The 21,798-nt window shown below is 48.7% G+C and overlaps 1 protein-coding gene across 4 annotated transcripts in view; it reads right to left on the bottom strand.

The window, feature by feature from the left end:
• The window catches only part of LOC119967483 (transient receptor potential cation channel subfamily A member 1-like), a 645,844-nt gene that overhangs the window by 316,898 nt on the left and 307,148 nt on the right, over positions 1 to 21,798 (bottom strand). For 3 of the 4 annotated variants that reach the window (XM_038800105.1, XM_038800113.1, XM_038800122.1), the window contains exons 11-12: positions 16,595 to 16,697; positions 10,808 to 10,978 (exon numbers count right to left, since the gene is read on the bottom strand). In XM_038800105.1, coding sequence (XP_038656033.1) covers positions 10,808 to 10,978; positions 16,595 to 16,697 — 274 coding nt within the window. The remainder of the gene's footprint in view (positions 1 to 10,807; positions 10,979 to 16,594; positions 16,698 to 21,798) is intronic. The other variant, XM_038800133.1, reaches the window with a different exon arrangement.

Raw genomic sequence — 21,798 nt, 5'->3', positions numbered from 1 at the left:
GGCTAGGACCCCTCCTAGCCACCCCCCCCCCCCCTTTACAGCACTCCCGTGAGCCAGCTATCTTCTGCTGACCCCGGCGGCTCCCGCCCTACTTTCGGCTCCTCCCAACGTGGGACTGCCCCTCCTCCATAGTGCCCATCAACCAGTCCACCCTCCCCCGCTCCTGTGCGGGAAAAGAAAACCCCGCCCCCTCCCTCTCCCAGCGCGGGGACCCCGCAGAAAGCCCGCGCTTTCGCCCTGCCGGGCCCCGCCTCCTCCAGGGCCACTCCCATTGTCAGTCCCCCCCACCAGCTCCCCAAGCACCCCGTTTACCCCTCAGTCCAAACCCGTCGACCCAACTCCTGCTAGAAAACCCATAAAGAAAACACCCGTACGGCATCACCCCATCCACCCTACGGCCACCCCACATTATACCCTAAACCCCGCAAATACACATACAGTATAAATAAATACAGTATTCTACAGCATCCCCCCTCCGGGGGAGCCTCAGTTTGTGTCCAGTTTCTCGGCTTGCACGAAGGCTCACGCCTCCTCCGGGGACTCAAAATAGTGGTGCCGATCCTTGTAGGTGACCCACAGACGCGCCGGCTGCAGCATTCCAAACTTCACCTTCCATCTGTGGAGCACCGCCTTCTTGGCCCACCGGAGCACACACTCACGATCCACGAACCGGTGGAATCTCACCAACACCGCCCGCGGCGGCTCGTTCGGCTTGGGCCTCCTAGCCAGAATTCTGTGGGCCTTCCCCTGGAAGGACCCAGCCCCCATCAGCGTGTTCAGCATCATCACCACATAGGCCGCTAGGTCCGACCCCTCCAGCCCCTCCGTGAGGCCCAGGATCCGTAAATTCTTCCTCCTCGACCGGTTGTCCAACTCCTCGAACCGCTCCTGCCATCTTTTATGGAGCGCCTCGTGCACCTCCACCTTCCCTACCACGGTCACGACCTCGTCCTCCCTTTCGGCGGCCTGCTGCTGCAGCTCCCGGATCGCAGCCCCCTGGGCCGTCTGGGTCTCCATCAGTTCCCTGTTGGCTACCTTGATGGACTCCAGCAGCTCCACTTTCAGATCCTGGAAGCAGCGCAGCAGAGTCGTCTGCTGCTCCTGGACCCACTTCTTCAGTTCTTCAAAACTTTCGCCGGCCGCCATTTTGTCCTTCGGGTCCCGATTTTTTTCAAGAGTTTTTCCTCCCGATTCTCTCCCTGCCCCGCTCCTGGTCTGCACCATGGGACGTCTGGGGTGACTCCTGGCCTCTTCCCCGTTGGGATTTGCCTCTTAAGCTCCGTTGGGGGCCTTTAAAAAAGCCCCGAAGTCCATTTTTTTAGGGAGCCTCCGAACGTGCGGCTCAGCTGGTCATTGCCGCTACCGGAAGTCCCACTAAAGTAAATGTAATCGAATTGTGGTCACTATCACCAAAGTGCTCACCTACTCTAAATCTAACACCTGTCCTGGTTCATTACCCAGTACCAAATCCAATACGGCCTCGCCTCTCATTGGCCTATCTACATACTGCGTCAGGAAACCCTCCTGCACACATTGGACAAAAACGGACCCATCTAAAGTACTCGAACTATAGTGTTTTCAGTCAATATTTGGAAAGTTAAAGTCCCCATAACAACTATCCTGTGACTTTCGCTCCTATCCAGAATCATCTTTGCAACCCTTTCCTCTACATCTCTGGAACTTTTCGGAGGCCTGTAGAAAACCCCTAACAGGGTGACCTCTCCTTTCCTGTTTCTAACCTCAGCCCATACTACCTCAGTAGACGAGTCCTCATCAAACGTCCTTTCTGCCACCGTAATACTGTCCTTGACTAACAATGCCACCCCTCCCCCTCTCTTACCACCTTACCTGAGCTTACTGAAATATCTAATCCCCGGCACCTGAACAACCATTCCTCTCCCTGCTCTATCCATGTCTCCAAAATGGCCACAACATCGAAGTCCCAGGTACCAACCCATGCCGCAAGTTCACCCACCTTATTCCGAATGCTGCTGGCATTGAAGTAGCCGTACTTTAAACTACCTTCCTTCCTGCCGGTACACTCCTGCAACTTTGAAACCTTACTCATGACCTCACTATTCACAACCTCTTGTGTACTGGAGCTACAATTCAGGTTCCCAATCCCCTGCTGAACTAGTTTAAACCCTCCCGAAGAGCATTAGCAAATTTCCCCCCCAGGATATTAGTACCCCTCTGGTCCAGGTGTAGACCATCCCGTATGTAGAGGTCCCACCTACCCCAGAATGAGCCCCAATTATCCAAGAATCTAAAACCCTTCCTCCTGCACCATCCCTGCAGCCACGTGTTCAACTTCTCTCTCTCCCTATTCCTCGACTTGCTAGCATGTGGCACGGGTAACAACCCAGAGGTAATAACTCTGTTTGTCCTAGATCTAATTTTCCACCCTAGCTCCCTGAATTCCTGCCTTACATCCCTATCCCTTTTCCTACCTATGTCGTTGGTACCTATGTGGACCACGACTTAGGGCTGCTCCCCCTCCCGCTTAAGGATCCCAAAAACACGATCCGAGACATCGCGGACCCTGGCACCTGGGAGGCAACACACCAACCGCGAATCTCTCTCGTTCCCACAGAATCTCTTATCTATTCCTCTAACTATGGAGTCTCCAATGACTAATGCTCTTCTCCTCTCCCCCCTTCCCTTCTGAGCAACAGGGACAGATGACCTGTGCCAGAGACCTGTACCCCATGGCTGACCCCTGGTAAGTCCCCCCCCCCCCCCCCCCCCAACAGTATCTAAAGCGGAAAGTGGTAGTGATAGTGTCGCTATTTTATGGTCCTCTGCAGTACCGCCTGACATATCCACCTTTTTCGTTGCAATCTTTAAACCAATTATAGAACATAGAACATAGAACATTACAGCTCAGTACGGGCCCTTCGGCCCTCGATGTTGCGCCGACCCGTGAAACCATCTGAAGCCTATCTGACCTACACTATTCCATTTTCATCCATATGTCTATCCAGTGACCACTTAAATGCCCTTAAATTTGGCGAGTCTACTACTGTTGCAGGCAGGGCGTTCCACACCCCTACTACTCTCTGAGTAAAGAAACTGCCTCTGACATCTGTCCTATATCTACCACCCCTCAATTTAAAGCTATATCCCCTCGTGTTGGTCATCACCATCCGAGGAAAAAGACTCTCATTGTCCACCCTATCTAACCCGCTGACTATCTTATATGTTTCTATTAAGTCACCTCTCAGCCTTCTCCTCTCTAACGAAAACAACCTCAAGTCCCTGAGCCTTTCCTCGTAAGACCTTCCCTCCGTACCAGGCAACATCCTAGTAAATCTCCTCTGAACCCTTTCTAAAGCTTCCACATCCTTCCTATAATGTGGGACCAGAACTGCAGGCAGTACTCCAGGTGCGGCCGCACCAGAGTTATGTACAGCTGCAGCATGACCTCGTGGCTCCGAAACTCAATCCCCCTACTGATAAAGGCTAGCACACCATATGCCTTCTTAACAGCCCTATTAACCTGGGTGGCAACTTTCAGGGATTTATGTACCTGGATGCCGAGATCTCTCTGTTCATCTACACTACCAAGAATCTTGCCATTAGCCCAGTACTCTGCATTCCTGTTACTCCTTCCAAAGTGAACCACCTCACACATTTCCGCATTAAACTCCATCTGCCACCTCTCAGCCCAGCTCTGCAGCTTATCTATGTCCCTCTGTAACCTATAACATCCTTCAGCACTATCCACAACTCCACCGACCTTCGTGTCATCTGCAAATTTACTAACCCATCCTTCTACACCCTCTTCCAGGTCATTTATAAAAATGACAAACAGCAGTGGCCCCAAAACAGATCCTTGCGGTACACCACTAGTAACTGAACTCCAGGATGAACATTTGCCATCAACCACCACCCTCTGTCTTCTTTCAGCTAGCCAATTACTGATCCAAACCGCTAAATCACCTTCAATTCCATACTTTCGTATTTTCTGCAATAGCCTACCGTGGGGAACCTTATCAAACGCCTTACTGAAATCCATATACACCACATCAAGCGCTTTACCCTCATCCACCTGTTTGGTCACCTTCTCAAAAAACTCAATAAGGTTTGTGAGGCATGACCTACCCTTCACAAAACCGTGTTGAGTATCGCTAATCAACTTGTTCTTTTCAAGATGATTATAAACCCTATCTCTTATAACCTTTTCCAACATTTTACCCGCAACCAAAGTCAGGCTCACAGGTCTATAATTACCAGGGTTGTCTCTACTCCTCTTCTTGAACAAGGGGACAACATTTGCTATCCTCCAGTCTTCCGGCACTATTCCTGTCGACAAAGACGACATAAAGATCAAGAACAAAGGCTCTGCAATCTCCTCCCTGGCTTCCCAGAAAATCCTAGGCTAAATCCCTTCTGGCCCAGGGGACTTATCTATTTTTACACTTTCGAAAATTGCTAACACCTCCTCCTTGTGAACCTCAATCCCATCTACCTGGTCGACTGTACCTGAGTATTCTCCTCGACAACATTGTCTTTCTCCAGTGTAAACACTGACGAATAATATCCATTTAAAGCTTCCTCTATCTCCTCTGATTCCACACACAACTTTCCACTACTATCCTTGATTGGCCCTAATCTTACTCTAGTCATTCTTTTGTTCCTGATATACCTATAGAAAGCCTTAGGGTTTTCCTTGATCCTATCTGCCAACGACTTTTCGTGACCTCTCCTCGCTCTTCTTAACTCTCCCTTTAGGTCCTTCCTGACTAACTTGTAACTCTCAAGTGCCCTAACTGAGCCTTCATGTGTCATCCTAACATAAGCCTTCTTCTTCCTCTTGACAAGTGCTTCAACTTCCTTCGTAAACCATGGTTCCCTTGCTCGACAACTTCCTCCCTGCCTGACAGGTACATACTTATCAAGGACACGCAGTAGCTGTTCCTTGAAAAAGCTCCACATTTCGATTGTACCCATCCCCTGCAGTTTCCTTCCCCATCCTATACATCCTAAGTCTTGCCGAATAGCATCATAATTGCCTTTCCCCCAGCTATAATTCTTGCCTTGCGGTATATACCTATCCCTGCCCATTGCTAAAGTAAACATAACCGAGTTGTGATCACTATCACCAAAGTGCTCACCTACATCTAAATCTAACACCTGGCCGGGTTCATTACCCAGTACCAAATCCAATGTGGCATCGCCCCTTGTTGGCCTATCTACATACTGTGTCAGAAAACCCTCCTGCACACATTGCACAAAAACTGACCCATCTATAGTACTCGAAATATAGTATTTCCAGTCAATATTTGGAAAGTTAAAGTCCCCCATAACAACTACCCTGTTACTCTCGCTCCTGTCGAGAATCATCTTTGCTGTCCTTTCCTCTACATCTCTGGAACTATTCGGAGGTCTATAGACAACTCCCAACAGGATGACCTCTCCTCTCCTGTTCCTAACCTCGGCCCATACTACCTCAGTAGACGAGTCCTCAAACGTCCTTTCTGCCGCCGTAATATTTTCCTTGATTAACAATGCCACACCCCCCTCTCCCCCCCCCCCCCCCCCCCCCCCCCTCTTTTACCATCTTCTCTGTTCTTATAGAAACATCTAAATCCTGGAACCTGCAACAACCATTCCTGTCCCTGCTCTACCCATGTCTCCGAAATCGCCACAACATCGAGATCCCAGGTACCAACCCATGCTGCAAGCTCACCCACCTTATTCCGGATGCTCCTGGCGTTGAAGTAGACACACTTCAAACCAGCATCTTGCTTGCCGGTGCCCTCTTTCAAACTTTTAACCCTATCCCTAACCTCACTACTCTCAACATCCTGTACACTGGGACTACAATTTAGGTTCCCATCCCCCTGCTGAATTAGTTTAAACCCCCCCCCCCCCCGAAGAGCACTAGCAAATCTCCCCCCCCAGGCTATTGGTACCCCTCTGGTTCAGGTGAAGACCATCCTGTTAGTAGAGGTCCCACCTACCCCAGAATGAGCCCCAATTATCCAGGAAACCAAAACCCTCCCTCCTGCACCATCCCTGTAGCCACGTGTTCAACTCCTCTCGCTCCTTATTTCTCACTTCGCTAGCACGTGGCATGGATAACAACTCAGAGATAACAACTCTGTTTGTTCTAGCTCTCAGCTTCCACCCTAGCTCCCTGAATTTCTGTCTCAAATCCCCATCTCTCTTCCTACCTATGTCGTTGGTACCTATGTGGACCACGACTTGGGGCTACTCCCCCTCCCTCTTAAGGATCCCAAAAACACGATCAGAGACATCACGAACCCTGGCACCTGGGAGGCAACACACCAACCGTGAGTCTCTTTCGTTCCCGCAGAACCTCCAGTCTGTTCCTCTAACTATGGAGTCCCCAATGACAAGTGCTCTGTTCCTCTTCTCCCTTCCCTTCTGAGCAACAGGGACAGACTCTGTGCCAGAGACCTGTGCCCCATTGCTTACCCCTGGTAAGTCCCCCCCCCCCAACAGTATCCAAAACGGTATACTTGTTATTGAGGGGAACGACCACAGGGGATCCCTGCACTGCCTGCCGGTTCCCTCTCGTTCCCCTGACGGTAACCCATCTACCTTCTTCTTTTACCTGAGGTGTGACTACCTCCCTATAACTCCTCTCAATAACCCCCTCCGCCTCCCGAATGATCCGAAGTTCATCCATCTCCAGGTCCCTAACGCGGTTCTCGAGGAGCTGGAGTTGGGTGCACTTCCCGCAGATGTAGTTAGCAGGGACACTCGAGGTGACCCTTTCCTCCCACATTCTGCAGGAGGAACATTCAACTGCCCTAACCTCCATTCCCACTGAACTAACTTCCCAACTACTGAAAACAAAAATTAAAAAAAAAAACTTGTTAGTTTAGCATCCGACGGACAGAACTTTTTTTTTTTGGTTAGAGGAGGATGATGGGTGGGAGACACTACGTAAGTAGTGCTTCAGGTAAAGCTGTCACTCGAGAACAGCCCCTTCACAAACCACCTTCAACTTACGCTAACCGCATTGCACGTATGCAAATCTCCCCGGAACAGCCAATCAGAAGCTCTGCTCTGCTGCCCTCTGCTGGATGAATTGCTCTGGCAATGTCCAAAATTCTATTTTCACAGATGTTTAAATCCCGCTGTAGAAATGTGAGGTCAGTTTGAAAGCTGTTGATATGTAAAGCCAATGCAATGATGTATGCCACTATCTTAGCTTTCATGGAGGCTGGCATTACATTTTTTATACGCCCATTGTTGTTAGTCAGGACTGTGAAATTTTTCATCAAACGAGGTGATCCCCATCCCAAGCCCAAACCGCTCCAGCACCTCAAAGAGGTACTTCCACTCGACTCTTTTTCTGTGTCCAGGGAGACAATCACCTCTGGTGTTCTCTCCCCCGATGGGTCATTATTACATTCAGCAGCTGCCTGATGTTTGCAGTTAGCTGTCTACCCTTAACAAAGCCCGCCTGGGGCCACCTCCAGCATGCAGTTCTACAGTCTCTTGGCCAGGACTTTCGTGAGAATCTTCACGTCTATGTTGAGCAGCGAAATGGGTCTGTATGATCCGCATTCTGTCAGGTCTTTGCCTTTTTTGGGTATCAGTGATATCGTTGCCAATGTTAGTGGTGTAGGCAGGGTGCCCCTGCGAACATCTCCCATAGGTGTGGGGCCAGAGCGGATGCAAATGTTTTTTATAGAAGTCTTCAGGGATCTCACCCAGTCCATTGGTGCTTCCACTTCGCCCCACCTATTGTCCACCCATGACTGTCATGTCCAGTCCATTGAGGAGCCGTTTCATCTCCGCACCCCCGTCGGGGGGCTCTGAGGAGTACAGCCCTCAGTAGAAGATCTCAAATGCTTGGTTGACCCCTTTTTGCTCGGTGACCCGTCTGCCTCTGCTATTCTTCACTCGGGCTATCTTCCTTGTGGCTGCCAGTTTTCTCAGCTGGTGAGCCAGTAGGCGGCCAGTCTTTTCTCCGTGTTCATAGAAGATCCCCCGTTTAAGGCGGAGTTGGTGCACTGCTTTCCTGGTGGATAGCAGGTTAGAACATAGAACAGTACATAGAACAGTACAGCCCATTTGTAGCTTTTTCCTCTCCGCCAGTAACTGGACGGTCGGGGCCTTGGAGTGCTTTCTGTCGACCTCCAGAATGGAGTCGACCAATTGTTGCCTGGCCTCCATCTATTCCCTGTCTCAACGTGTCTTGTAGGCTATAATCACAGCCTTCAGTGCCTCCCAGAACGTGTAAGGTGAGATTTCCTCGTTCTGGTTATTAATAGCGTACTCGTCTGTGGCCTATGATGTTTTCTGGCAGAAGACCTTGTTGGTCAAGGGGTCCATGTCCAGCCTTCATGTGGGGCATTGGGCACGGCCTATCTTCAACATCACATCCATGTAATGTGGAGCATGGTCAGCGATTACTATCGCGGAGCATGCAGCCCTTACTATTCCTAGAAACACCAATTTTCCTACTGCACAGAAGTCTTCCTTGAGTATGTTTTGTGCAACAGTGAAAAGACCCCAGACCATACAACATAGGAGCAGAATTAGGCCACTTGGCCCATCGAGTCTGCTCCGCTATTCAATCATGGCTGATATTTTCTCATCCCCATTCTCCTGCCTTCTCCCCATAACCCCTGATCCCCTTATTAATCAAGAACCTATCTATCTCTGTCTTAAGACACTCAATGAATTGGCCTCCACAGCCTTCTGCGGCAAAGGGTTCCACAGATTCACCACCCTCTGGCTGAAGAAATTTCTCCTCATCTCTGTTTTAAAGGATCGTTCCTTTAATCTGAGATGGTGTCCTCTGGTTCTAGTTTTTCCTACAAGTGGAAATGTCCTCTCCACGTCCACTCTATCCAGGCCTCGCAGTATCTTGTACGTTTCAATAAGATCCCCTCTCATCCTTCTAAACTCCAACGAGTACAGACCCAGAGTCCTCAAACGTTCCTCATACGACAAGTTCTTCATTCCAGGGATCATTCTTGTGAACCTCCTCTGGACCCTTTCCAAAGCCAGCACATCCTTCCTTAGATATGGGTCCCAAAACTGCTCACAATACTCCAAATGGGGTCTGACCAGAGCCTTATACAGCCTCAGAAGTACATCCCTGGTCTTGTATTCTAGCCCTCTTGACATGAATGCTAACATTGCATTTGCCTTCTTAACTGCCGACTGAACCTGCACATTAACCTTAAGATGATCAAGGACTCCCAAGTCCCTTTGTGCTTCTGCTTTCCTTAGCATTTCCCAATTTTGAAAATAGTATATGCCTAGTTTCCTCCTTCCAAAGTGCATAACCTCACACTTTTCCACATTGTATTTCATTTGCCACTTCATTGCCCATTCTCCTAGCTTGTCGAAGTCCTTCTGCAGCCCCCTTTCTTCCTCAATACTACCTGTCCTACAGATCTTTGTATCATCTGCAAACTTAGCAGCAGTGCCTTCAGTACCTTCGTCCAGATCATTAATGTATATTGTAAAAAGTTGTGGTCCCAGCACAGATCTCTGAGGCACGCCACTAGTCACCGGCTGCCACCCAGAAAAAGACCCCTTTATCCCCACTCTTTGCCTTCTGCCAGTCAACCAATCCTCTATCCATGCCAGGATCTTACCCTTAACACCATGGGCTTTTAAATTATTTAACAGTCTCCTATGCGGCACCTTGTCAAAGGCCTTCTGGAAATCTAAATAAATCACGTCCACAGATTCTCCTTTGTCTAACTTGCTTGTTACCTCCTCAAAGAACGCGAATAGATTTGTCAGACATGACCTTCCTTTGACAAAGCCGTGCTGACTCAGTCCTATTTTACCATGTACTTCCAAGTGCTTCACAATTTCATCTTAAATAATAGACTCTAAAATCTTAACAATGACCGAAGCCAGGCTAACCGGTCCATAATTTCCCGTCTTCTGCCTTCTTAAACAATGGCATTACATTAGCCACCTTCCAGTCCCCTGAGATCTTTCCTGCCTCCAGTAATTCATGAAAGATCATCACTAATGTCTTCACAATTTCCTCAGCTATCTCTTTTAGGACCCTGGGGCGTAGTCCATCACGTCCAGGTGACTTATCCACCTTCTGACCTTTCAGTTTCCCTAGAACCTTCTCCTTAGTAATGGTCACTACACTCACCTCTGCCCCTGGTTCTCCTGGAGCTCTGGCATCCCACTGGTGTCTTCCACCGTGAAGTCTGATGCAAAGTAACTATTCAGTTTGTCTGCCATTTCATTGTTTCCTATTATTACTTCTCCAACCACATTTTCTAGTGGTCCAACGTCTATTTTTGCCTCTTTCTTACCTTTTATATATTGAAAAAATCTCTTCCAATATTCCTTTATATTACTAGCTAGCTTGCACTCGTACTTCATCTTCTCCCCCCTTATTGCTTTTTTAATTGCCCTCTGCTCACTTTTATGAATGCCGCTCATCCAAGATCTCCAATGCGAGAGAGCTAGTTTCCATGCCTTGGGTACATCGTGCGAATGCATATTAGAATGAGACTAGCTCTCTCGCTCTCATATGCAGATTTGCCAAAAAGTTAGTCGGCACACAATAGGTGGGATTCACATAGCAACGTCTCGCAAGATCCCATTAGATCTCGCAAGCTGTGGCGAACTGGTTAGATCCTGGAAGAGGGATCTCCTGCCAACTGTCAGTCACGTTGTGCCATGCCGTGCTGCCTTTCAGATGCAGCACAGCTGGTTATTCTTTCCCAAAGTTTTAACTGTAACCTAACTAATAGACTTGAGGGAAAATAAGGTATAATCACTGCAGGAAATAATAAATTGAGTCATGGCTCTTTCCTTATCCAATTAATTCCTGTACCTGGGGCCAACGAGGATGGCAGAAAATTTGATCTTGTAATATTTGACTTCTCCTCCAATTCTTCCACTTTCGTATCTGATTCCTTAATGTTAAGAACTGATTCATCTCTGCATATATTACATATAGCATCGCCATAATGCAGAAGATACTCAGTGCAATTACAAACCAGTCCTAGAAAGACATATGACAAAAATATTACTATTGATATCTGGACCCCAAACTGCAAATACAGACAAAAAGTTACAATGCAATTGGACAGCATTTGATTGTTGCTTATCACCTAAATTCTGGATTCAGACATGGACTTAGAAATTTAGTTATGTCCATTTTTGGGTGCCAGCGGGCACAGAAATTGATTATTAACCTTGAAGATGCGTTTCAAAGTGCCGCTCAAAGTGAGTTATAGAGAGCAGCAGGTACTTCACTGGTGAGGTGCAAGGGAAGATTGGACGTCTGCTGGAATAGTAGCTGCTTTCAAGCACGTAGGGAGGGGAATGGGGAGCATGGAACAAATGAATGGGAGATCGCAATGTTCAGGAGGGATACAGTGGTGGCTTTCAGCTGGGGGCATCAGTGTCCACCAAGTGACTCAGTGTGGAACATCACATAATGCCTAGGCACAAGGCCCTGTACAATGGAGTTCCCTCTCGCAGGGCTGGTGCACTGGGCATCCAATTGGAGGCTGATTACTCTGCATTTACTGATAGGCTCAACAAATACAAACAAGCTTGGCAACAGCAAATGCAAAGCAAAATCAGACTCTGGTGAGTCTGAATGAGTGAGAAAACTGGTAATGGTTAACTTGAGGTGTGCACACACAATACCATGATGAGAGGTGGAGTGGCTGCTGAGGTTTGCAAATCAAGCCATGAGGAACCAAGCAGATTTGTGCCGAGCGGACCCAGGCCAGCAACAGCGGGTTGTGGCCATCAAATCAAGCCATAAGGTCACCCTCCAAACAGGCAAGGTGAGCAGGTTTGTGCTGGGCGCCGGCAATAGTGGACCCAGGTCAGCAACAGTGAGGCATGATCACCGAATCGAGTCACAGGTTGTGTGCGTGGGTTTCCTCCGGGTGCTCCGGTTTCCTCCCACAGTCCAAAGATGTGCAAGTTAGGTGGATTGGCCATGATAAATTGCCCATAGTGTCCAAAATTGCCCTTAGTGTTGGGTGGGGTTACTGGGTTCTGGGGATAGGATGGAGGTGTTGACCTTGGGTAGGGTGCTCTTTCCAAGAGCCGGTGCAGACTCGATGGGCCAAATGGCCTCCTTCTGCACTGTAAATTCTATGATGAAAAAAAAAAAATTCTATGATGTTAGCCAGCTCATGGTGGTTAGCATAAATGCTTCACAGCTCCAGGGTCCCAGGTTCGATTCCCGGCTGGGTCACTGTCTGTGTGGAGTCTGCACGTCCTCCCCCTGTGTGCGTGGGTTTCCTCCGGGTGCTCCGGTTTCCTCCCACAGTCCAAAGATGTGCGGGTTAGGTGGATTGGCCATGCTAAATTGCCCATAGTGTCCTAATAAAAGTAAGGTTAAGGGGGGGTTGTTGGGTTACGGGTATAGGGTGGATACGTGGGTTTGAGTAGGGTGATCATGGCTCGGCACAACATTGAGGGCCGAAGGGCCTGTTCTGTGCTGTACTGTTCTATGTTCTATGTTCTATGTTCCACATTTTACCGAGGAAGCCCTGACCAGACTTCTAAATGGAATTCAGCAGAGGCGGGGTGTACTCTACCCGCAATATGGGAAGAGGCTCACCTGCAGGGTCACCATCACTGCCTGGGAGGCAATTGCTGCTTTGGTCAATGCCCTCACTCTGCAGAAGACGATGGGGCAGCAGTGCAGGAGGAAGATGAATTACTTTCTTCGTGCGGCCAGGCTAGGTCTGCCACCTCCAGACTCTCACTGCACCTCCTCACCCATCCCTCGCACCTCCAAGGTGATCTGTCAATGATTGACCTCAAGGATGCCCATGGTGCCCACCCTCCCCACAATATCAAGTTCGCTCCTCACAACTCTGCTCCCATTCCATTCCCACATACGCCACTTCCCAACCATCAAAACTGGTAGCTTTGCCACCTATAATCTCCCCATTTGTATCGGGGCAGGACAAACTGGACTACAACCGGCATGAGATGGCGCAGCCACCTGGAGTCATGCAGAGCCCAGAAACGTGACCCCACACAAGGAGAGAGTGCTTGAACTAACTGGGAAGGAGCCTAACCGTGCCTGTGCTGATCGCGAAGTTGGGGCAGCGAGGAAAAATTAGAATCCTCAGGGCACAGTCATACCTAAAAACTCATGTGAGTAAAAATCTCGCACAATTAATCCCCCATATAGAAGAATGCCATCACACTTCCCTTGCAAGGCAAACAGTCGATCAGCCGGACCATCCTTGTGCACCCAGGAAGAGCCAGAGCAGAGGAGCTTAGAGGCAGACTTCTCCGATCTCACCCTCGGAGAGACGTCAAAGCTGTCACCCCATCCTGCACCCACGGAGATACATTTCGGTGGGATTAACTAATAGGCAGGCTTCTGGATCACTCACTGGTGAGTACCTCACAGTTGGTGATCCACAGCAGGCAGAGGCAGTGACGTCCCAGGGACCCGGCACTCAGAGGAACTTTGCTGAGCACCTGGCCGATAACGTGCCCCTAGGTCTGCTCATCCCCAAGCTGATGGAACTGCAAAGACAGAGTCGCGAGAGTCAGGAAGGGATGACAGCATCCTGCCTCAGACTATAAGGCTGACTGGAGGAGGCCAATTGCCTTCTGTCCGAGCAGATGATGCCATCACTGAGGCCAACTCGGTTTGGGTGGCGTCCACCGTGGAGACCTTGTGCAGGGCATGCACTCCATGGCGGTGAATGTCCACTCCATGGATGAGGGTATGACCAGCATGCCTGAGGGCTTCAACCACATGGTTTAAAAAAAAATTTGTTCATGAGATGAGGGTGTCGCTGGCTGGGCCAGCAGATATTGGCCATCGCTGAGGGCATTTAAGAGTCAATCACATTGCTGTAGCTCTGGAGTCACATGTAGGCCAGATCAAGTAAGGACGACAGATTTCCTTCCCGAAAGGACATTAGTAAACCAGATGGGTTTTTACGACAATCAACAACGGTTTCATGATCATTTTTAGACTTTTAATTGGTGCAGGCACTCGTGGGAATTCATGAGTATCAGTGTAATCTGTGTGTGATTACCGCAACATAAACTTGCATTAGGAGACAGGGCAGTTGAGTGGATGCATGGGACCAGCATCTGAATCCACAAAGGGGACTTAAAGAATGTCACCCATCATGATCTAGAACTGGATGAGTATGATGGTCTGAAGCATGAAGCCTTGCAACATATCAGTGCAATCTGTGTGTGATTATCTCTTGTATAAGCACTGGAGTTCAATGCTTGGGACTCCAACTATTTTGACAAGACTAAATAGACTAAATTAAATAAATGGAGGGACAAATTAAAAGGGTGGCCCCTAAAAGGGACACTGCCTTAACATTAACAAATCATAAATGAAACTTAAAACATCAAATTAAAATGCGATCAAAAGGGTTGATAAAGGTCCCCAAGTTCTGTGAGGCCAGAAGGCCTCAATGGTGCCTGTGGACACTGCATGTTCCCTTCACAGGGACACTCAACCACAAATGTAGCTCTGGTCAACGGCAGACAGTCAGGTCGGTTGACTCCCTTGATCACCTGTTGCCTTGACCTGTTTATGGCAAGTTTGACCAGGTGCTTGGGACTCCAAACAGTGACACTGATGTTTAGTTCTTCAGATTTCATTGGTACAGTTGACTTGCCAATGAAGGGTGAGGTAGCATATGAGGAAAATGACTCCATCTCTTGACAGATGATGCACAGCTGATTAAAGTGACGCCTGCAATTAGCCTGATAAACACATACCTGGAGGGCACCCTCATTCTCCCAGTTCGCAACCCAACACGCTATTTGCTGACAGTCCAACCTCCCAGAGAAGTGCAGGTTAACACCTTTGTCCTCAAATTGCTGCCTGAGTATTGGGTTCTACTCACAATGCAGTCGTGCTTCCCCAAGTGAGTGGGTCTTTATTCCACATGAGGCAGGGATACAACCCATTCCTTAGTCACCCATTATACCCTTGAGCCTGGCCTCTCATGGAACCCCACCCAAGAACATCGCTTCGCAATCGCCAGCTGATTTATACAGACTTGAATGTGGTGGTTGGCAGGCAACCTTTCCAAATGTGGAAAACATTCTGAAAATATGTTTTAAAATACCTGCCACAAATGTTTCCGATGAACGTTCTTTTTCTGTTTTGAAAAGTGTTAAAACTTATCTGCGAAGTACGGTGAGTCAAGAACATTTGACAAGTTCTGCAGTATTGACAATTGAAAGTGTCTTTACAAGATTTTACCTGTGATGATATATCTGATTATTTGTGAAGAGAAACTGTAGAAAAAAAACTCTCTAAATTACCAGGCCAACAAGGGATCAAGCATGAAAATCTTTAAAATCTGTCCTTTTTCCACATTCTCTTCTTTAAATGCCGATTTTCAAAATGAACCATTGCTGTTCTGATATAATGGTGGCAGCTGGTCACATGCTGGTAGTTCGAATCACCATCGCTGAAAAGAATGGCCTTGGGAAAGTCGATAGGACAAAGAACGGAATCCTGACAGACAAAGCCTTGGACTTCACTGAATTTGCGGCATTAGCTTCTTTGCGTTTACGAACATATGCATCTTTTTGATTGTAGTATTTGCTCATACACTGCACTGGCTCATTCTGTCCTGCACTGGCCTGTGCTGCAGTGATACCATTGGTTGATCTTTCCATCTTGTTGCTTATCAGCAAGTTCCATGTTTGCTCGCCTCAAGACTCAAACATCGCAATATTGACCATCTTAATCGTAATTCTGACAGTGGGAAGTTTGGATTTGAATGAAAATTATTCATACAAAGGTATTTTTAGAAGTGAAAAAGCTGTGATCAATTTGTGCATTTTTGTGGCTTCCGTCTTTGCATTCTTTGGAATGGGGTGAATGGGGTCAGGAGGGGTGTGGGGTTGGGGGGGGGGCAAAATGGAAGGTGAGGGCGGGGCCAAATAAACTGTAATTCCGCCTCTGGTATGGGTGATGGGTGAGAAAGATGTGGCAATTTTTGGGGCCACACAACGATAGAGAGCAGTCCACTTGCAGAATGTTACAAAATTACAGATCCTGCACACAGTATCGGAGGCTTCAGAAACCATTTAATACTTGTTTGCAACATGACTGAATTTCTAGGGTCTAATCTTTGAATGCAGTAAATGAAAGTTGAATCACTGATGATAGTCAATTAAAAGCAAATTACTGCGGATGCTGGAATCTGAAACCAAAAAGAAAATGCTGGAAAATCTCAGCAGGTCTGGCAGCATCTGTAGGGAGAGAAAAGAGCTAACTTTTCGAGTCCAGGTGACCCTTTGATAAGTGGATTATCTTTAGTCCATTATAGAAACATATTTTTCTCATATTATTTCCTGCATTTGACTTTCATCTTCACTTTTGTGCAGTCCATTAATTGGAAATACAGTTAAAATGGGGCAAGTTTATTTTGAATTATCTGAATTGGAACACAACATCCAATCTATATGCTGGGCAAAAGTTAACGCAAGCGTCGAAGTATGAAATACATTTTGGGAATTATGATCTTCTGGCTTGATACTTCGTACATAAACTAAATAGGCATTTTAAAATACATTTTTATCTGCATTTATTTACATGTATTTGTGTAAAGATAACAACAATAATGAGAAAATGGTTTACCTCAGACAAATCATACTCCAGCTTCCATTTGTTCATACTCAATATGTAAACCCAACTGAAGATGAAGATAACATCCATAAAGATCAACAGACCGTTTGATGTACTACAAAAATATAAAATAATTAAAAGCAAAATGCTGCACATGCTTGAAATTTGAAATAAAAATAGAATGTGCTGGAAATACATAGCAAGTCTGTTAGCATTTGTGAAACAAAGTTACAGTTTCAAGTCAAATATTATCCTTCTTCAGAACTGAAGAAAGATACAAAAGTTATGGGTTATATGTCAGGAAAAGTGGGATAAGGAGGAAGGACAAAAAGGAAGGTCTGGGATAGAGTAGAGAGCAGAAGACAGTAAATAACAAGGATATGTTATGGTCCAGTTAAGGACCATTTACGTTTTGCAAAAAGCAGACAAATTAAGGGAGAGGCTGAAATCATGGTCCACACTGGCAGCACATCGGTTCATGATCTAACCAGCCCACGTCCGTTGGCAGGTTTCCGCTCCCACCTAGATATGGCAAGACGTCAACTGACCCCATTAAGTCCAATCTCCATCTCATTAACAAGATAGAAGCGCAATCTAATGGCCTCCTGGGAACTGACTGGCCCCCAGTGAGAGGTCACACGGGCACATTTCGCATTCCTATTTAAAAATGGGAACCTAGCACAATGGCTGTTGAGGAGATCGCCGAATGTGGGTAGTATTTTCATTTTTGGGCATGCAGCCAAGGCGCACTGGAGCGGCTGCCCCACTGCTGGGTGGGGCAGGCAGGAGGGTGGGGGAGTTGGGAGGGGGTGGGGTGGACCTGGTCAGGCGACAGAGTGCCATTGGTCAGGTGTTGCCCCTGGGCTGAGGGTTTCAGCACCCGAGGGTCCCAAAGGTAATCCCCCAATATTGTGTATACCCACAACAGGGGGGCACGGTGGCACAGTGATTAGCACTGTTGCTTCACAGCTCCAGGGTCCCAGGTTCGATTCTCACTTGGGTCGGTCACTGTCTGTGTGGAGTCTGCACGTTCTCACCGTACCTGCGTGGGTTTCCTCCGGGTGTTCCGGTTTCCTCCCACAAGTCCCAAAAGATGTGCTTGTTAGGTGAATTGGACATTCTCAATTCTCCCTGTGTATCCGAATAGGCGCCGGAGTGTGGCGGCTTGGGGATTTTCACAGTAACTTCATTGTAGTGTTAATGTAAACCTACTTGTGACAATAATAAAAAGATTATTACTAAGAAGAACAGGGGCAACTACAGCTGCTGCTTGTGTGTCCCACCAAATACCTCCAGGACAGAGCTTCAGAAAATGATTATATGGTGAAGGTAACTTTAGCTCCCTCTGACTGTGAGCATCCTCTGGCTGCACAGCTGAATACTATTGCAAATAAGGATTTGCCATTGAAGTTATGGGAGTACTTCACAGCTGCAGGTTGTGTTTGCTTCTTGTTGCTGCTTATGGCTGCAAATGCTTGGAGGCTGCTGTTGCTATTTTCTTCCTTTTCTGTAGCCGGAAAGAAGGACAATTTTTTCTAAGATACCTGGGTTCTGGAGTACCGGGCTCAGTGGAATGTATGAGTCCAGAAGGCAATCCAGTTTGAAGCAAGAAGACGCTGCGGGACCTGGTGCAAGGCATTCATCCAAATGGGCTACCCGATGACGTCATTTATGAAATGCTTTTGTATATTCCTGATGCTTTTGTTGCTAGTGTGGTGAGTGCTGCTTGTAACTGACTATGAACAAATGCTAAACATCCATGCCCACACTGTGGAAGTAGCACTTTTTAACCTTTCTAACCCTGCCACTACATCTAGGTATATCCCCAACAGTGCAGGTGGAGACAGCCTGCTGTGTGCCATGCCCTATTGTCTATGATGACCTTGGCAAGCCTCCTCTGAAGGACTGAGACCTGGAGGAACCTGGACTGCTTTTGGGGTCCTCTTGTGTGGCAGTGCCACCTCCTCTACCTGTGGAGTTGGAGCTGAAGCAGTTACAGGAAGAGGGGATTTGGATGGGTGGGATACCCCTTCCTCCCAGAGGCAACTGGGTGGATGACCTCAGGATGTGGATCAGCTGACCCTCCACCTATGGGTGTCTGAGGGTTCCTGGCTTCCTTCTTGATATAGAGGAACAGCTGGAGTGAACTCAAGAAGCCCTGCATCCTCTGGTGTTGGCACTGATGGATCCCAGCAAGTGCCTGGAGCATGGAGTGTATGTCCTGCAGCAGTGCAGGACCTAAGTCTTGGTCCAAGGTCTCCATCGCCGTCACCACCCTCACAGTGTTAACCTTGGCATGTGTTTTCCAGCAACTGAGGCATGACCAGCAATCCTCTGAGGGCTGGGACATCCTTGACTCTGCCTGCAGTGGATCAGAGAGAGTGATGTGCTCACCAGATTGTGATCCTGAGGTGTATGTCTCTGTGTTGGTGGAGTCTGTGAGTGTGCGTTGTGACGATGCTTCCATTTTGAGCACTGTAAATTCCTCTTCTGTGTTGCTCGCGGTTTGAATCGAGGAACTGGCAGGACTCCTCCAGCGACCCGACCATGACATTGACCTGGAAGCAGAAGAGTCCTGCGAAGAGGCCCGACCCCAACCTCGCGTAGGAAGCCATCAGGCTCCCAAAGCACCTATCCCGGCCTAGAAGCACCCCCGGCTCCTGGAACGCCTGACCCGACCACGAGACCCAACCCTCAGTGGCTCGTCCTTCACTCGGACTTAACGGAAGATAGAGAAGAGGAGAATCGACATGGAGGCCCAGCCAGGCATACTCCAAGGCCCGATCTCAAGAACACCCGACATGACCACCAACGTTGGAACCGACCACGTGATCTTGTCCAACCTGACCTGGGAAGACCCTGCCAGTGACCCAAAGCCAGAATAAACACCCCCAAAGCGAAGACCCCACGTGAGGACCCAAACATGCCAAAAGGTAGATCCGCCTTGCGGAAACCCGGGGCCCGACCAGATCGCGAACATGCCCTCCCAACGACCTTGAAAGCGCAACCCGCTAGATGCAACCACCTGCCTTCCACAAGATCCCATTGGATCCCGGAGCCATCCAGAAGCAACCACCGAGACTGCTGCATGCTCTGTTTCACAGAGACATGGATCACTCCTGTTTCACCGGACTGTGCCATACAATCTGAGGCTTCCCAATACACCAGATGGATCACACGGCGTCATCGGACAAAGGAAAGGGTGGAGGGGTTTGTTTGCTCAACTCCTCATGGTGCTCAGATGTGGACCTGGAATACCTGACTGTGAAAGACGCCCATACGACTTTCCATGAGAGTTCACTTCTGCCATCATCACAGCGGTCTATATCCCACCCCATGTGGATGTCAAGAAGGCACTTGATGAATTGTACATCGCTGTAAGTAACAATGAAGGGGACTTCTCATGGTGGCCATGGAGTGAAAGGTCGCACATTTGGCAGCTCCTGCTCTTGGTCGTCTTTTCGTGACTTTTTAAAAATAAATTTGGAGCACCCAATTATTTTTTTCTAATTAAGGGGCAATTTAGCATGGCCAATCCACCTACCCTGCACATCTTTGGGTTGTGGGGGTGAAACCCACACAGACACGGGGAGAATGTGCAAACTCCACACAGACAGTGACCCAGGGCCAGCATTCAGACCCGGGTCCTCAGTGCAGTGAGGCAGCAGTGTTAACCACTGATCCACCGTGCCACCCCTCTTTTCGTGGCTTTTAAGCTGGATTTCCGTAGGAATTTTTCAAAAATAAAGGTGTAAAAGTGAGAAGAGGAGCTGACCCCTAGTTTATGAAGCTGCTCCTGGGGAAAAATCGAAAAAGGAGGAATCAAAAGTTGGTTGAAAGTGAGGACCAGAGTTTGAATGAGGCAATGGCAGGGATGCAGGGTCTGACCTTGCCAGCTCAATGGTGAACGTCTTGACTGAGAAGTTCACGCAACATCGCAAGGAGTATGTGGAGCACCTGGCCCAGGCGGTGGACTCAATTAGACCGGTGGTCGATTGTGTGGAGGAGAGATTGACGACCCAGGGACAGGCGATCCAGAAGCGGGAGGAGCTCACAGCGGAAGGAGAGGAGCAGTCCACAGCTGTGGCATCGAAGATCGGGATGTTACAGGACCAACAGAAATGACTGCTGGAGAAAATGGAGGACCTGGAGAACAATTCTCAGAGACAGGATATCCAGATCATTGGTCTGCCAGAGGGGAAGGAAGGATCGGATGCCGGTGCATATGTGGGGAAGATGCTGGAGAAACCGATAAGGGAGGGTGCATTCCTCAAGCAGTTGGAGGTGGACCGGGCCCACATGACGCTTATATGTAAGCCCCAGGGGCGTGAGCCCCCGAGGGTGATGGTGGTACGACTGCATCGGTTCCTAGATAAGGAACGCATCATGAGATGGGCCAGGCAGATAAAACGGTGCATGTGGGAAGATGCTGAGATTCCGGTGTGCCAGGACTTGGGAGCAGAACTCGCAAAGAGGAGGGCGAGTTTTAATAAAGTCAAGGCGGCCCTGTATGAGAAGTAAATAAAGTTTGGTCTGCTTACCCAGTCTATCTATGGGCGACCTATAAGGGTCGGGAGCTGTACTTTGGCTCGCCGGAAGACGTGACGGACTTTATGAAGGACAATAACCTGGTGGGAAAACATGGACCTTGAACCTTGACTGTGGAGAACTGAGTTAGAAGTGATGTTTTGCTTTGTAAAAACCTTAGGGCGGTATTCTCCGCTAAGGCCAAAAATCGCGGAGGCCGTCATGAACTCGGCCGTGGTTCACGATGGCCTCGGGGCCCGCTCCCCGCACCTAATTCACCCCCACCCGGGGGGCTAGGAGCGGGCCCCGTCGTTTCCGGCCGCGACCTTGGCCTCCAGAAATGACGTGCGAGCGCCGCTTTTCATGATGTCATTCGTGCATGCGCGGGTTGCTGGTTCCAACCCGCGCATGCGCGGAAGACATCACCACGCAGACGGCACGAACCCGCGCATGCCATCTTTCTCCACCGCCGCCCGAGAAGATCAAGCCGCCAAGAGTGCGTCCGTTTTGGACGCTGGTCCGACGATCGGTGGGCACCGATCGCGGGCCTGACCCCTCTGGAGCACAGTCGAGGTGCTCCCATCCAAATCAGGCCCCTAGATGCCCCAAATGGGCATCTGGCGCCCGTTTCACGAATGCAGCAACCAGGTGTGGTTGCTGCCGTGGTGAAACGGGTGTGAAGGGCCGGC

Source organism: Scyliorhinus canicula, chromosome 1 (genome assembly GCF_902713615.1).
Source record: "Scyliorhinus canicula chromosome 1, sScyCan1.1, whole genome shotgun sequence".
Lineage (NCBI taxonomy): Eukaryota > Metazoa > Chordata > Chondrichthyes > Carcharhiniformes > Scyliorhinidae > Scyliorhinus > Scyliorhinus canicula.
Note: the sequence above shows the minus strand (reverse complement) of the source record. Positions and strands in the feature narration are given on the sequence as shown.